Source organism: Calidris pugnax, unplaced genomic scaffold (assembly GCF_001431845.1).
Source record: "Calidris pugnax isolate Ruff unplaced genomic scaffold, ASM143184v1 scaffold435, whole genome shotgun sequence".
Lineage (NCBI taxonomy): Eukaryota > Metazoa > Chordata > Aves > Charadriiformes > Scolopacidae > Calidris > Calidris pugnax.
In genome coordinates, this window is record NW_015091240.1 from 401,167 (window position 1) to 418,364 (window position 17,198).

Here is a 17,198-nt window from a genome sequence, read left to right on the forward strand (position 1 = left end):
TTTGGCCACGTCCAACCAGGGAAGGGCCCTCCCCCTCCGGCACGTCCCCGCGCCCCGGCACCGCAGCGCCCGCGCTCCCGGAGCATGGCCCCCCCTGCCCCTGCCCCTCCGCCGCGGCTGCAGCTACCACGGCCCCCCAGCGTCTGACTTCAGACGGAGGCGGTGCGGCGCCGGGAGCCACCGGCACCGGCTTCCCCGGGGAGCAGAGCCGGCCGGGGCCCTTCGCCCCCCCCGCGGGCCCGGATCGGGGCTCGGGTTAGGTACCGACTGCCGCCGAGCAGCCGTCCCATCACGGGCTCGCTGCCTGCCGTGCTTGCCTGGATGAGTCTGCGACATGCCTAATAAGAGACGAGATGGGCCAGGGCGACGAGAGCGACCGCATTGTGATCAACGTGGGAGGGACTAGGCACCAGACTTACCGCAGCACCCTACGCACCCTGCCCGGCACTCGGCTGGCCTGGATCGCCGAACCCGATGCCCACAGCCACTTCGACTATGACCCACGCACGGATGAGTTTTTCTTTGACCGGCACCCAGGCGTCTTTGCCCACATCCTGAATTACTACCGTACCGGCAAGCTGCACTGCCCCGCCGACGTGTGCGGGCCCCTGTATGAGGAGGAGCTGGCCTTCTGGGGCATCGATGAGACCGATGTGGAGCCCTGCTGTTGGATGACCTACCGGCAGCACCGCGACGCCGAAGAGGCTCTGGACAGCTTTGGTGGGGCGCCCCTGGATAGCAGTGCTGAGGACGGAGACATAGATGGCACCGGAGACTCTGGTGATGGTGAAGAGGAGCTGGAGATGACAAAACGCCTAGCACTTAGTGACTCCCCAGATGGCAGATCTGGGGGCTTCTGGAGACGGTGGCAGCCCCGCATCTGGGCGCTCTTTGAGGATCCCTACTCCTCCAGATATGCAAGGGTAAGCTATGCAATCAGCACCCTCATCAAAACACTCGAACCCCCCCTCTGTCCCACTTCCTCCCAGCATCATCAGGGTTATCTCCACTGTCAGCCCAGGGTAGCCATCCATGTGTGTAGCCATACAAAAATCATGCACAGGCTCTCAAGCAGGCCCCATACATGGGGACGAGTGGACACCAAGGCGTGAGCTCATGTACTCATATGTGGGCTTCCAGAGACCCTTATTCTCTAACAGGCTCCTAAAAACCCACAGCCTGGGGCAAGGTACCATTCATGGGCCAGGGAGATCTCCATTTTACCAGGTAATTTCCCTCCATGCACAGAATTTTGCAGTCAGTCATCCCCCACTGAAGAGAGACACCTTGTCCAGCCCTCTTCTGAGCTAATGGCTATAGCTCTCTCCCCTGTACGAGACTGAGAAAGAATCACAGGAACAGGCAGTCCCTGGGAGACCAGGGGATCTGGAGAGTTTCTCAGCCTGGACTGGAAAGGGAGTCTGTTCCTTTCCCTTTTCTCATACATACCATGTTAAATATTTATGATCATGCTTTTCTGAGAATGGGTAATTCAGTTCCTTACTTATCACCTCACTCTGTCTTCTCCTTTGTGGGAAATGCAAAGTATTAATCAGAGAAGAGGGTTCATTCATGTAGAAGGGACAGCGTTTGACAGGTTTCTTGCTTGGCTACTGAAGGACAACTCCTCCTCTCCCGGTGCCTGCGGTTGTTTTGGAAAGGGAATGCACACTGGTGCAGTTCACAGCATAGCTGTGGATAAAGATGGTCTTAAACAGTCACTCAACTCCTCTAAATAAGCACCTTTTGTGCTATTACATATAGCATAGACAATTGTGTTAATTAGGGCCTGATTCTGCCCCTGAAGTAAACGGGTTTTTTCACTTTTGACTTCAGGAGCAGCAGCAGGATTAGCCCCCAAGATACCCATATTGATAACCAGGAAAACAGATGAAGGATAGTGCCTTTGCGAAGAAATTGGTTTGGATAGGTTCTACTCCTCTCTTAAATGTACCTTTGTTATAGCATAATTGCTGCCAGCCTTCAGTAGGGATGAGTGGTGCTTTGGTGTGGGAGGATGATCGGTGTTCCTTAGGAGGATCAAAGAAGTGAGATCAGATTAGGGAGCAAATTGGACGGACGGAAGGAAGAGAAGTGGAAATGCAGGGGAGCAGGGACAGGGGAGCTGGTGGTGTATGAATGGGTGGTGGAACAGCACCTGCTGGAGACTTTTGGTCTGAGCAGAGATCTCCAGCAGGGAGCCGCCAGGTCTGCAGACTGAATGAATGGGGAAAGCTGGAGCAGAGCCTGGAGTTACATCTTGGTGCGTTTCTGAAGATTCTTGTTTGTATACCCTTTGGAGATTTCCTCCCTGAACAAAGTTAATATTTTAAATAAATTCCTTTAAACAGCATGGAGGATAAAAGAATAATAAAATATTTACCATGAGATGAAAGGATGATGATGTTGAACTGCAGCTTTTTTCCAGCTGATTTCTGCCGAAGGAACCTGGGAACAGGGAGGGAAGGGAAGGCTGGAGGGTCTCCTTCAGAAGGCTTGGTTAGCTTCCTTTAATCAAGCTCAGTGTTAGCAGTCATTGATTTGAATAGCAGATCTCTCTGGTGTCCAGGAATCTGTTGGTAAAACACATTTCAAGTCAAAGCAGTGTGCTTGTCCCAGACTTTGTGAAATGGTCCCAAAACCAAATAGATAATGTTGTCCCAATGAAAAGGATACAAACAGAGGCTAAAACACCCTATTTCTTGGAAGAATTATGATATTTTAGGCCAGAGGAAAAAATCTATAACCAATATTTAAAGTCTTTGTGATGTACAAGCTGGAGGATATAAACTCCATTTTCTAATTCTCTACACAGCTTTTAGTCTAGGAATAGGCATTTTATAAAGTGATTTGGGCTTGTTGGTTGGTTTTGGGGGGGTTTTTTGCAGTGGATGTTACACCATTTATTCACGCTTACGTGTGCATACCTGGTAGAGTTCAACCCCTGATTTACCTCTAACTGTTTCTTTCCTTAGAGGATTGTTAAACTAGAGAAATATAAATCCTGGGCAAAGTTGAAGTGTATATTGACTATTTCATGGGTTAAATATGATTCTTTAACTTGTATCTATGGAGACGTAGGCCATATGCATTAATATTTTGCATGTAGGAAGATGGCTTTCATCATCAACACATGCACACACTGTCCATTAAGAAGACATTATAAGACACTTAACATTTTCTAATAAAAGCCGTATGTTATGGTTATGGATGTAAAAGAGAGATGGGAGTTTGATTTATGCTCCAGTAACCTATCACAGACATTGCAAAAAGACCTTAAACTCACAATAGCTAATTTACAGTAAAATAATCAATAGCATCATTAACACGTGAATGGTATATAAAAGCAATCATTAGCAAAGTAGAGTCAAGCAACAAATCCACTATTACCTCACTTTTAATTGTATTTGCTACTTTCAATCGCAAACTGTATTTCAGTCATGCAAAAATTTAAATTCACATTGCCATTTTGTCAAAAAAAATACTTCACAAAAAATTGTCATCCTAATTGGATCTGAGACTTACGCTAACAGTGGTTTTCATATACATGTTTGGAGTTTACATATGGCACCAAATGTATGTCAAAATAACATCTTAATATAAGCATTGATTTACATAACCATCATACACTTGGACACGTAAAAGGAATACGGTCTATGAATTTTAAGATCAAATGAAAAGCTGTATATCTGAATAAAGCAAGATTTATCTGGACTATATCTGGTACACTAATTCAGTGAATATTTAGGAACTGTCTGTGGAAAGCTCAGTATATACTAAAATCTAGCCATTCTTGGAGCATTTTGATGGACATTGCTTACAAATACAAGTACATTTGACATTTAAACCAGCACCTAACTCATACTAAATTACATCTGTTCTCATTGTAGATGGCCAGGGGAGACTCGAAGAGTATTTGCATATGTCAGGCAAAATCAGCTAACTTTGCAAATTTTGTCTGTTTCTAAACTTGCTTTGGTAACGCATAAGCTCCCAGTCACTAATCGTTTGTCTTTAGGTGCAACATAGTCAACAGTTTCTTGTTAAAACAATAGTGGCTGGGTTCAGTGAAATTCTAATTTTCTAAACACTGATGTCTTAAATAAGGTAGTTCTTTCTAACAAGGTGAAATACTTTAAAAATTGCATTGTCTTCTAAAGCAGTAATAAGAAGAGGTATCTTCTTTCAAATCACAGATTACCTTAATAAGGTAAATAGATAAAAAAAAAATAAGGTAAAAGGACACCTACCTTAATAAGATAAATGGGTGTTGCACTTCTCCATAACTTAAAGAATCCATGTTTGGGTAACGGAGCCAAAGTCTGGTACCTGGGGATCTGAACAGAGTAACAGACAAGGTGACGGAAAAGTCAGATTTACAGAAATACTGAGTGTATATGCAGACAGACAAGTGGATTTTCAGAAGCATCTGATCAGGCAGCTAGATATCACCGCATGTCAATGGACATTGTGTGCACCTAAATTCGTGAGACATTTCTTTAAAGCTTATTAGAAGTGTCTTTTTATGCATGGTCTGGCTACTTTATAAATTTATTTTTCATAAGCAGACAGAAAGGGGGAAATAGAGTACCCAGAAAGCTACATAGATACACTAAAGCAGCATATCTGAGAGTTATGTTGTAATAGAGTTCCTGCTTTGTGCACTTCCCTCACGGGCCCCTCAGTAAACAAATGTGTGAAAGATATTTTTCTAGCATCCTCTCTTCTTTATACTTATGTCTGGTCATGCTGTTCTCACACTAGCGAAGCTCCCACTGACTTCCTGGGGAGTTTAGCCTGCAGGTATCTAACATCTTTGCCCCCTTCCTTCTCATCCTCCCCAGCAGGATAAGGTTGTGTTTGTGTTCACTCACAGTCATCAGGTTAGTCAGTGCTTGGGAACCAGGAGCTTTCAGCTGAGATTCTGCGCTAGTGCTCACACTCAAATTGGACAGCTAAGCTTCATTAGTGAGCCCTCAGGACAGCTTTTGTAGTCCTTCCAAATAAACATTTTTACTGTTTTTAAATAAAAGCTGGTTGGGGTCCTATGGAAAGTCCGCAACAGCTTGACTTGACATCCTGGCATATGCTATACAGCTCTCATCTGAAAGCGGAAAGGCTTATGGCAAAACTCTCACTCACCCTTTCTGTGTGTTCTCCCTTCACATCCTGCAGAAGGATCTGCTCTCCTCAGCGGGTGATTTTTGAAGGACAAGTTTCTGACACTGAGAGGGAGACAGGAAAAAGGATAGTGGGGAAGAGAGGAGGCAAAATGTATTCCCCAGGGGTTTCTTCCAGCTTTCTTTTGTACATTCCAGAGCATTTCAACCTTGCTGTGTTCATTTAAACTGAGTTTTCTCTATATAAATTACATGTCATATGTATGAGAAGGCTTACGGGATCCTAGTTCCTGAATAACCATAGTGTCTCAAGGCTTAGAGTCTAGGGCGATTTCTGCTCATCCTTTACCCTGGCCCAGTACAGCTAAACTCAGGAACTGGGGAAAGTATCAGGGAATGGGAATAGATACTCATTGTCTTTCACAAGGGGAGCTTATTCTGCAGCCATCTGACGCAGGACACAGGAGTGCTCCACAGACAGGGCTCTGGGGGGTCCCGCCAAGCACGAGCAGAGAGGGAGAGAAAGGAGGAGAGCTGCCCCACATGCTGTCCCCTACCCACAGGTATCTCCTATTCCCAGGGAAAGATTTCATCAAAGGGGCCCTGATGGAGCTGCTCTCCCACCTTGGGCCTTTCTGCAAGGTGTCCCCTGCAGAGGCATATCTAATCCTGCACTGAAGCTTGCTGCAGTCATTCTTACCATATACTTTGACAATTAACGAGACAGCCTAATTTTAACTGCACGCTGCATTACAGCTCTGGAAAAATGAGAGTCTTTCCACATTAAATGAAGTTTCCCCTGCGCTTGTAGTATAATGGAATTACAGACAGACATCTATTAACGACCATTCTGTCATTCATTATTAATATAGTTCCTAAAATCCCATTTAATTCCTATTTTCTCCCATCAAGAGACATGTTACTGCAAATCCTTATATAACCCATTAGTAAGCATGGTATGGTCTTCTCTGTGTCCTGTCCAAAGAAGCCTTTGCAATGCCAGCTACAAAGTGTTCACCACTCACACCAAGTCCCATCCCATGTTCAGCCCCTATCGAGTTAGCCACGGTGGAAGCAGGCACACTCATAAATAACTCAAGAGAATTGTCCCTCCAACTTCAGAAGTAATAAATTTTAAAACCACCACCGAAAAAAAGATCATAGCAGCTGTGCAGGATCATGGCTTCATTGGTTTGAGTAGTTCAGAAACACATATGAAGACATGATGTCTGCCCAGAACATCTTACAATCTCTTTGAAGTCACAACCTCACAGGGAGATGAGAGGGATGATGTTATCCATCTGACAAATCTATGGCTGGCTAGTACAGACTTAGCAGTTTTAATTCAAGAAACGTTTTTTTAATCCATTTGCCCATTTCCAATTTTATTTCTATTATTCTAAAACCTTAAAAAAGAACAGCATCTGTCGCCATTTTATTTTTTTTTAATCTTCCTTAATTTTAATGTTTCTAGGTTACAAAATTTACTTGATTTAGCCAAGGCTGTGATTGTATGGATCATACCATCATATGAATACACATATATATGCCTTCCTATCACTACCACCTCCTACGATGCTGAGTGGGATTTCCATATGAGGAAGGACTTTAAATTAAACCATCCCAAAATACTTCTGAAAATGTAACCTTGGTGCCACTAAAATTGACATAAATTTAGTGACTGGTTTCAGTATGATATTTCGTCCCTTCTCTCTTTAATCCATCCCTATGTGTTTTCAATAATTTTCTTTGCCCTTCTGCTGACATGTGCTATTTTGGCTTTGGTCAGGAAAAAGAGGCAACAAAATACTGGTATCCTCTGTTGGTATATCATGAGACAAAAGATAAAAAGATCCATGGATCAATTATAGTATTTCTATTTCAGAACTGCTCACAAAAATGTGATATATTAGACTATACCTAGGAAAACTATTTTTCTGTCTTGTTTTTCCTTCTGCTGTGCAGTCTAGTATTCATCAGTGTTCATCTTTCTTATTTTTAAAAATAAGTGACTGATCTGTGTTTATTTATGGTAGTACTTTAGTAAAGTCTATACATATTGCCTTTCTTTTAACATAAGGAAAGATGTTACCAAATCAGCAACAGAGGGCCTTACTGTTACTGAAATTCAATGCCAAAATTAACACCAACTTCAAGGACAGAGCTGAATTTTCCTGCAGTATGGCTGAGGATAGCAAATTAATTGCAGCATACTGCTTTTTTAATAGATACATTGCATATTTCCATTCCAAAGCACTGAAGCGCATTAGATCTTAGCAATTTATAAGGAACATACATATTTAAATATATATTTTCATAATTGTTTAAAGACATGAGCATCTTCAGCACATTGCATCAAAACATAGAGCTCTAATACTGACAAAGCTCTTCATGATCATACTGGGTTTTTTTACTGCAAAGGACTATAGAATACATCCCCATTCAAACCACATGACTTCAATTAATGTTCAACCAAATCATATCCAAGCATTGTATTTCATAATAAAAAGGGCAAGCAGGGGTATTCAGATTGAAAAATTGGGCCCTAATTGATAATCAAGTGTGTAATTATTTCTTATGCAAATACAGATGGCAAAACTGAGTTTCCATTTTGTATAGGCTTGATTTTATGAAATTTCAGTGCATTCTTGGGGGACAAGGCTAATAGAACAGCCATTTTGAGATTTTTGCAATTGTATTACAATGAGCTTCTCACTTACTATATGCTGAATTTGATCTGAGGAAAGAACAGTATTAGAAGGCTGACTTGGCTTTCTCTACCGAATATTGCATTACATAAATATGTGATTCACTCCAAATGGTACACAGGAGTGTTAGGATCGGATGAAATCAGAGAAATCTATGAATCTGTGGAGAACCACCCCCTCCCCCTGGAATATAAACCAAATGCTGTCATTTCTAGAATAATTTTTACATCTCTCTCCTGTGCTCAGTAAGGACCCAGATTTTGCTATCTTCACTCCTACTCCTGTAGTGATAGCTTACTCCAGGAATATCCCCACGTCCTTTGGGCTGAGAACAAGGTACTAACCCATACGGGTAAAGGTGAAAAGACCAGGTCCTAATTGATTTTCATTTCTTTCAGATATGATTTATAAGATATAATGGGGGCTCTAATAAATCACGCTATAAAAATTATTAATAAATCTCAGTCCAAGGCTTTTTGCAGTGATTGCTTATGATGTAAGACCCTTTAATGACAGTAAGTTAAAACTGCATTGTAATGGCCCTTTGTAAATGCAATAAATCCCCAATTTCAGTGCACTGCGGGCAGCCAGCGATGTGTGTGCTGCACACGAGCTACCAACACAGGCACACACTGCTGGCACACACTTACGTAATTTTGTTGATACTTCAGGAGCAGCAGTACATCTTAGCACTGCTGGATTTACTTTGAGAAAATGTTCGGTCAAGACCATTGTGGTGTCGTGACCGCATGAAATGGTTTAAAATATCCTACTGGCTTTTTACTTGAAAATCTGGGAAAGAATGTCCCTTTCAATAAGCAGTAAGATGGATTGTTTTGTTTTAAATAACAAAGGCAAAAGCTGTTCCTACTTAGTCTTATAATCTACCAGAAAAAAATATGAGTTAAAAGAGGCATTTTGGTCTGCATGACCAAACAGAATCCATCTACTTTCCTGAATTTCCTGGATCATCTACACAGCATTCACAAAAAAATTTAAAATGTGCACAGAAATACACCAACATAAAAATAGCTCCTTGTTTCAATTGCAGCAGAATCCCTATTCCTGCCCACTTTGGCCCTCCAAAAACACATTTAAAACATTACCTGCGTTTCCCCATTCAAATGCGGAAAGATCTGGTCAGTTCAGGTCACTTATTATTTGACATGCATCAGAAATTCAGCTGCAGATTTCCCTTTGAAAATTCATTCCAATAACCCTGTACTGTTTTTCAGTTTGGATTTTTGTAGTTTTCATGATGCTGAATCAATTGACAGGTATAGATGGTGGAGGCCAGTTTTGTGATTTATTTAGTTATTAATTAAATGTAAACCTTCAATCAGAACGATTCTATTTTGACAACAGACTTGAAAAATAGGGAGCAAGCCCCAAAAATTACGAGCACCTACAACCTCCGTCGGAGGAGAGGTCATGTCTCACAGCAGAAAAGCAAATAGGCAAGGAGTTAAGAGACTGTCAGTAAAATCCCACCCCACCTCATATGGCCAACTGCCACAGCTCCCACTGCCTTTAGTGGGATCCACCCAGAGATCCATGCAGACCTATTTCAAGCAAAATTTTTCAGGACAAGGACAATTGTGTAATTGCCACAATACTCAATGCAAAAGGGCTTGCCTTCACAGCAGCCTCTGATCTCTACTCTAAAAACATGACAACATGCTATCAGCCACATTGTGCTATTCCTGTTTCTTTTTTTAGCTTGGATCTCCCCATTGCTTATAGTGTGGAGTTTTGCAAGAAATCTAGTGACAGAACATCTTAGCACTTCTTGGGAATGTGTCCCGCATACAGCAGAACTGATTTTAACTCAGGCTTTTTCAGTAAAGCACGCTGTAAGGACAAACCAAGAACAACCTAACCATGCTATGATAGCTCAGCCAATACCAAACTGAGTCAGCTGCTGGGGGTGGTGGTGGGAGTGTTTGGTTTTCTTTTTTTTGGGGTGGTAGAAGATCAGCTTATTTCTGAATTTTGCTGAAGCGATACTGAAATTTTGTGTTCAGCTGCTAGGAGTTCGGTGTTTATCCTACCAAGAAGTCCCCAAAGTCCTAGTGATTTTATTAAAAGACCTAATGTAAATTTCAAAACTGTATAGATTACTTGAAATGTTAGTTATGTCTAAGCAGCAGGAAATCAATAGTGCAAAAGTGCATTCACTGTTTTGGAGAATCTGCTCTGCTAAGAAAAGAAGCTTATTTTACTTTTTAAGTGTCAGTGACATGAACTAACAGCAAATGAAAAGTCTGAAATTCAATAGCAATTCTATAGCATTTTCAACTCCACACCAAAAATTTATCTTTACTTATGCAGTGCCATCAGCTACAGCAATTCCTAAAACTGCACATTTACTGTCCTCAAAGGGTATCTTGGCAAGGACCGAGGGGTAAGCCTTTGTTCTTATTACGTGATCTTTAACATTCCACAACAGTTCACAGGTATCTACAGAAATATACACAGATCTGCATGGTATGAATTTAATAGAAAGCAGAAAAAAAAACCCCAAAACCCTAAAGGAAGCCCAAAACCTGAGATTTGGACAGATGATTACAGGCAACTGAATTAATGTAGCTCATCGAGTGAGCACTTCTTAGGAGATCTGACTAAAATCGTTATCTGTGCACCCCACTTGCTTGCATATGTCAGTTGTGAAGCATCCTCTCAGGGGTTTCAGCTAGCACCTACAGCATGCCAGTAGTATGAAGGCAGGCCATGTTCGTATAGCTCAGCAAATGAACATTTGCAATGGCACAAGCACACAAACAGCACATCATATTACCTCATTAAGCCACGTCATTTGAGTATGCTTCAGCCCTTCTCATTTTCTATGAATTTCACTGTGTGTGGAATCATACAAGACATTTAATTTTAGTACGTCATATTGAAAACAGGAAAACAACTTTTCTCAGGTTACTTGCTTTGCATTATTTTGGCTCTCCCTTACTATGCGCTTATTGCAGTAACTAGCACAATAAGGTTATAATCTCTCTTGACATCTCTAAATGCTATTGCCATAAAACCAGCAACTTAACAGTAAGCATCTCTGGGAAAATTTTCACTATACTCAGATGCAGTGTTTCCAAACCAACCTGGACTGGAGCTGAAGATCACCCAAATCTATGATTCTTCAAAAGGTGCATTACATGTATGAGCTGTGCCAGCCAGTGCAAAGACAGCAGGGATGGGCACCAACCATCTCTCCCTGTTAGTTCCTACCTCTTCACTTCTGAAGCCCACATCTTCACATCATGAAAGGATGTAGCCGTGTGAGTTCAAACTTACAATTCCCAAAAGACTAACCCTGCAGATGTAATTTTTTTAAAAATGCATATTAAAATTTCCCAGTGACTACAGTATTGTTTCTGCCTGTGCCCAGAACTGCTTTAGTATCGTTGGCAACTGCCTTATATCAAAGTGTTATTAAAGCCTGTAATTTTTCTTCACTATAGCCCTTTAAGTATACTTGCCGAATAGACGCTGCATATAAGCTATTTTCAAAAACAGACTCAGTTCCCCGGATGCAATAATCCAGTGAATACATTTTTTTGCTTAGAATGTGAAATTTCAGGTTTAAATATTTTCCTCCAACTGCAAGTTTTCAACTTTTCATCCATCTCTGCTCAAGTGAGTTCCCAACTTCAGACAGCTGTATAATCTGGGCAGTTAGTGAAGTTGCATGAGGAATTCACAAATTAGTATGCCGGGTATGTGGCAAAGCGGCATTTCCCAATAACGTTCCCGTATAGTAATTCTGGGCTACTGGTAATTCAGCAAGATTAATACCAGAAAACAGATACATGCAGTGACATTGTCAGAGACAGCACAACTTTAGCGTGTGACAATGCTAGTTTTTCATTTTCAATCACTCACTAGTTCGAAGCCGGTTCCTGATAGGAAATAACTGTATGTTGTCACCATGCAGTTGACTCCAGGATAAGCCATGTGCAATGATTTGGTGATGTCTGTGCAGCCTCCACGGAGAAGGAATGTACAAAACATAGGAAAAAGTATGAGATGATACACAGTAGTAGATGATATGCAGAAGTAGCGCTTTTTCACCCCAAAGTCCGAGCAGTTCTGCCACACTGGAAAGCGAGCTCCCAAGTCAATGTAAGAACACAACACATAATTTGTTTTGAAAAGACCTACGTTTCCCTGGGCTATCAATTTGTCACTTTTCAGTCTTGCCATGTAAATACAGCATTCTTAAAATCTTTGAAGGCTGCCTTTTCATCAATATTTTAACATAAACATTCTTTTAATTTAAATGGAAATTGATCACTTCCATTTTATTACTTTTTAATATTTCAAAGTGCATTATCACCATTAAAGGAAAGCAATCTAAATTAAACTATTGCCAGGATAAATTTAACTTGGAAAAGCATTAGAACAAATCTTTGCAAGATTAAGGCCTTTTACAGCACGTATGCTTTAGCCCTGGCATTAACACCAACACAGAAGTGATCAATAAACATTCTAGCTATTACATTCACTGCCTTCATGATACATATAATACTAGTTCAAAACCTTAGTGGAAACTGTGATGGGTATATTGTTAATTATCCCTCTCTACTGTAATTTACCTTACATATAGTAGTCTTGCCAGGGGCTTTAATGAAGCAGAGGCAGGTTTGCAGTTTTACCATCTGTTGTCAAATATACTCCTGCTCTAACTGAAACACAATTGTATTAGAATTTAGAAATGACAAATATTGAAAAAATTATTTTCTTTCATTGTTTAAATAGCTTTGCTATGCCGTCTAAAGAACAAAACATTTTAAAACTAAAACATTTTAAAAACTGATATAATTATTTTGGACAATAACTAAAACATTTTAAAAACTGATATAATTAAAAAGCAAGATATAGCACAAGAATAATGGTAGAGTTGTTCTACATAACCACAACACAACAAAGAGGTATAAATAAGAAATCATGTTATATTTCACAGCCTTCGGATTCAGATTCTGATTTAAGGTAACACATACTATTTTTATATCCTGTAGAAAAAAAAAAAGATTAACAAAAATCCCCTTTAAAATATAAATGGCATTGAAAATTTTAAAAAATGCTATATCTGTGCTATCTATTATAGGACCATAGGACCAAACTGTAGAGTACTCAGGAACTGAATCCTCCTATCCCTCTTTCCATCCTAAGTAAAGACCTGCAGGGTAAAAACTGCAAAGAACACTACAGTTTAGCTTCACTTATGTGCAATGGACTAAAAATGAATACTTAATATTTATATGAATCATTGTCAGTGTCAAGTAAAATGAAGCTTATAAAAATAGAACCAAATCAGGGAATGAGTTTTAAGACTCAATGGGTAAATGCTTCTTTACGTACAGTATTATTTATAGATATTTTTCTAATCTGTTCTGTCATCTTGTCTCCTAAATTATTAGAAAGGGAAAAAGGAGGGACTATGGCAAATGTAGATGAAAGTGTAATCTTACTGGGGAATGTGGCAGGAATATAAGCAAAAGCCAGGAAGTTTGGAGCTGTGTTCCTAGAGCTCTTAGTCTTTGTATGTTCTACATGAAAACCATTCCAGCCTATTTTGTAATTAAACATGTACATTTTTTTAACTAGTCTCTTGCAACAAGAGGAATGGTGTTTTCAAGACTGTGTTTGGCATCCAAAAGGACCACTACCACGTCTGAAAACATGCTGAAAACAAGCTAATCACAAGCAGGTTTTCAGACATTGGGGTAACTCCCATGTCAGTGGTCTCGCTAAGCGTTGGACACCCTGCAGCAGCAAAATTCCTCTTTAGATATAAATGTTGATCTCACAAAGAAAGAAGGTCACAACAGGAATTTCATCACCAGATCCTGATTTTCATAGCTCCCCTTGAAGTCAGTGACAGCTGCAGATGGTCTCTTCAGGTTGATCCCCAAAGATTCTTAAGCTAGGCATTGAACACTTTAAAAAATGTCAGTTATGATAGCTTTGGGCATCTATTTATCACCATCTGATAAGGAGACTGCCATTTCCCTGCATCATGAAGGTTCTGTGAGTGTTAACTATTTATGAAAATACTTTTTAAAAATTGCCACAAAAAGGACCAGGTTTAAACAAAATATCATTAGAATTTTAAACACGTATTCAATATTGAAGTGCGAAATACTCAAGACAATTAGGATGAAAGCCACCTCGTAAGAAAATTCAAAGGAATTGCACCCATCCACAAAGTTTCTGCTGGTTTCTTGCAAATAGGGGAAAATTGTCTTTCACATGTAGGAATCTGAAGAGGTCATCCCTATTTTCATTCTGAGAGGAGGTGGAGAACTCTCCTGTGAAGCAATTAAAGCCATTTGTTCCCTTATGCAGAGAGGTGTAACTCATGTTACACAACTTCCATCAGACAGGAATTAAAACTGGGTAAAACAGGCATCTACTCTGTTCCCTGGATCTACATGGTTATGGAATACTCCACAGGGGGACCATGTATCCACAGGCTTTTGTTTTGATCATTCAAGTACCAGTTTTATAAGCACCAATATAAAGTACTTTTTTGTACTCTCTTCGTCCAGGCAGGATTTCAAAGTAGCTGTGTGTCTCCGGAGAACACCACACAAAACTGCTCTTTGATTTTATGACATTTCTTACAAATATAAGTTTTTCCTGCTCTTGACTTCAGCAGCAAGGTCTAATTCAGACCAGCGAGAAATTTCATCTAATCTCTTTTTATCCTGATTGTCCTATATCTATTTTAGACATAAAATGTAATTACAGGAATTGCAGTAAATTTTAGGAGAGATCCTAGATATGAATTTTAGGAACAACAGCACTTTTTTTTGCCACAAGGATATCTGACTACGTCGTTCATTCCAATAGCCAACCAGGTTTCATTTAGCAATGACAGTCTAACAGATGTAATTTCCCCACACGGTAGCTGTGAGCACATCATTAATTCTAGTAACTGCAAAACTTCTAGTAGAAATCCATTTCTGTAGCATCCCTTGCTCCTCACTTTGACAACGTTAGCAAAAGAACAACAACAAAAAAAAAGACATTTCTACTATGAGCTTGTACGTGACTGTCCAGATACAGCAGTAATTTGCTCTAAACATCTTCCTACAAGAGCTGTAATGTACACAGATGGCAAAGGGCTCAGAAATACATTCAGAAAGATGCAGCAGACAATTTATGTGTGGCAACTACGTTCACAAGCCCTGTACCATGTTTATTGAGAGACCAGAAGCTGCATTTTGAGAGGCATATCAATAAAGATTTGGATACAAATGGAAAAAAAAATATATTCGCATTCACTACCTACACTGCAGATGATACTAGCTGTAATCAAGAAAAATTTCAAGAAGACATGAAACTATCAAGCTGCATAATTCCTGCTAGTGCTCACTGCAAGTGCTTACCACAGTCCTGCTATTAAAATGCCCACAGGCCACAAAACCACTCTTAAGCCAACTCACTAGCCCAAATTACGAATTCTTCTAGTTAACAAAACCCACCACAGGCTTGCAACTCAGGGTAGAATTAATTTTTTCTTAAAATACACCTACCTTTATCAAACTGCCCAGTAGTAACTCGTGGTTTTGAATCTCCCATTATGCTGAGGCAGTGATTTTACTTTCTAAATACACACACGGAAAAAGATGAGCCAAAAGTAAAGTCACTATGCATGTCTTCAGCCCTTCTTTAACATTTGTTCCACAGCCTTATTTGTCTTTCAAAACCTGCTACTCATGAGGGTTGCGAGGGAGGGAAAAGGTTGATGAAGTTTTTTGGGGATGTTTTTTTGGAAAATTTGCAGTTGATGTTTAGGAAGCCTTCTCACAATGCGCAGACTTTTTGGCTAGGAAACAGGTTTTGGAATATCAACAATATTATACGTATTCTGCAGTTTCAGAACTAGAGCTGGTCAAATAAATGTATATACATTTTCTTTGTGGCAAGAAAAGATTTTTTTTTCCTCACATTTCTTCCCCTCCTCACAAAGAAGGTTTATTCATAGTTTCTCACCTTTCTCCATGAGAAAAATCCCAAGGTTTTTTTTTCTCTCAGTATTAGTTTCTTTTTCTCCCCTCAAAAGTTTGGTAGTCTGAAAGAAAGAACAAACTCACAAAGTTTAAGAGGGAATGACTGAAAGATAAAAAGCAAAGAATTTTCCACATAAAATTTTGCTAAAATGTTTGGATGAGGAAAAAGCCTTGCTAGTTTGAAGTCTGTGGGACAAATATAACAAATTTTGTTAAATGTTTCAAGGGAAAAAGAATCTCTTTTTTCCAAATTGCTCTTATAATTTCCATTGAGTTATTTACAAATGCACATCTTCTGCTTTCAGCCCTTTAGCCTGTTTAAGGTGAGTTTTATTGTTTATTTGTTTTTAAATCAGTCGAGAATAAAAACAGGTTTCCATGTAAATCAGAAAAATACAGGCTTGCTCACAAATTTTTCTTCAAATGATTCTCAGCCTGGCTCTGTGTTTCTGTAGCCCTTTCTGGACAGAAAAGTACTCTTCCTTTTAGAATGATCAACATCTTCCTGTCCTTCTGATTTTTTCTCTTTCACCCAGAGGCTGCGGCATCAATTCTGTTTTTTAAACAACATTTTAATTGCTGTTGGATAACTGACCTCCTGCTCACAGAGCATGGGATGTTATGCTGTGGAGAAACTGCAGTGATCATCAGACATTAGAAGGACACTCTTTTGAAGCAGAACTACAGAAAAATAGTTCCAATGTAAGCAATGAGAAGGAAAATGCCTGGAGTAGGGTGTACCAACTGTAAACAGCAGATGGGAGGAGGCTTCAGAATTAGAAGAACAAATCACTGTGGGGAGAGGGAAGTCTCACCCTTCAATGTTCACTAGACATTGAAGAACAAATAGTGTTGAGACCCTGGAAAGGGAATGTAGGATGACAAATCACCAGCCTACTAGTGGAGAAACAAGACTGTCAAGAGCTTGAAATCTCAGTCTGTGGCAATTTACAGCAAATCCTTTTCCAGCAAGGTGAAAACAACCTAATCAGAATAATTCAAATAAGTTAGCAATATACCAGTACATCCTGCCTGTGCAGCAAGCAAGTAAGCAGCCCTCACGAGAGCCCAGGAAGAAGGGAATTTGCAGTAATAGATTTTCTAGTCAAAAGAGCACATTTTGCTGTTTTGAGCTTGCCAAAGAATTAAAAAAAAAAAAGGTTAGGCTGTCAGTGAAAAGCCTCATGTATTATCACCAGTGCTAGCACTGGAGAAGCCTTTGTTGTAAGCACATTTGAGGATTTTGGATGGCATGTTCTGATGCACTTTTTTTTCTGTGGCCAGTGAAGGTCAAATACCTTGATTGCTGGCATAAGACCTTGGCAGGGAAAAAAAAAAAAAAAAAA

At 40.1% G+C, this 17,198-nt stretch overlaps 1 protein-coding gene across 3 annotated transcripts in view; it reads left to right on the plus strand.

Moving 5' to 3' along the window:
- Positions 1-6: 6 nt before the first annotated feature.
- Positions 7-17,198, plus strand: part of KCNC1 (potassium channel, voltage gated Shaw related subfamily C, member 1) — a 108,766-nt gene continuing 91,574 nt past the window's right edge. For all 3 annotated transcript variants that reach the window (XM_014959976.1, XM_014959974.1, XM_014959975.1), the window contains exon 1: positions 7-923. In XM_014959976.1, coding sequence (XP_014815462.1) covers positions 354-923 — 570 coding nt within the window. In that variant the 5' untranslated portion in view covers positions 7-353. The remainder of the gene's footprint in view (positions 924-17,198) is intronic.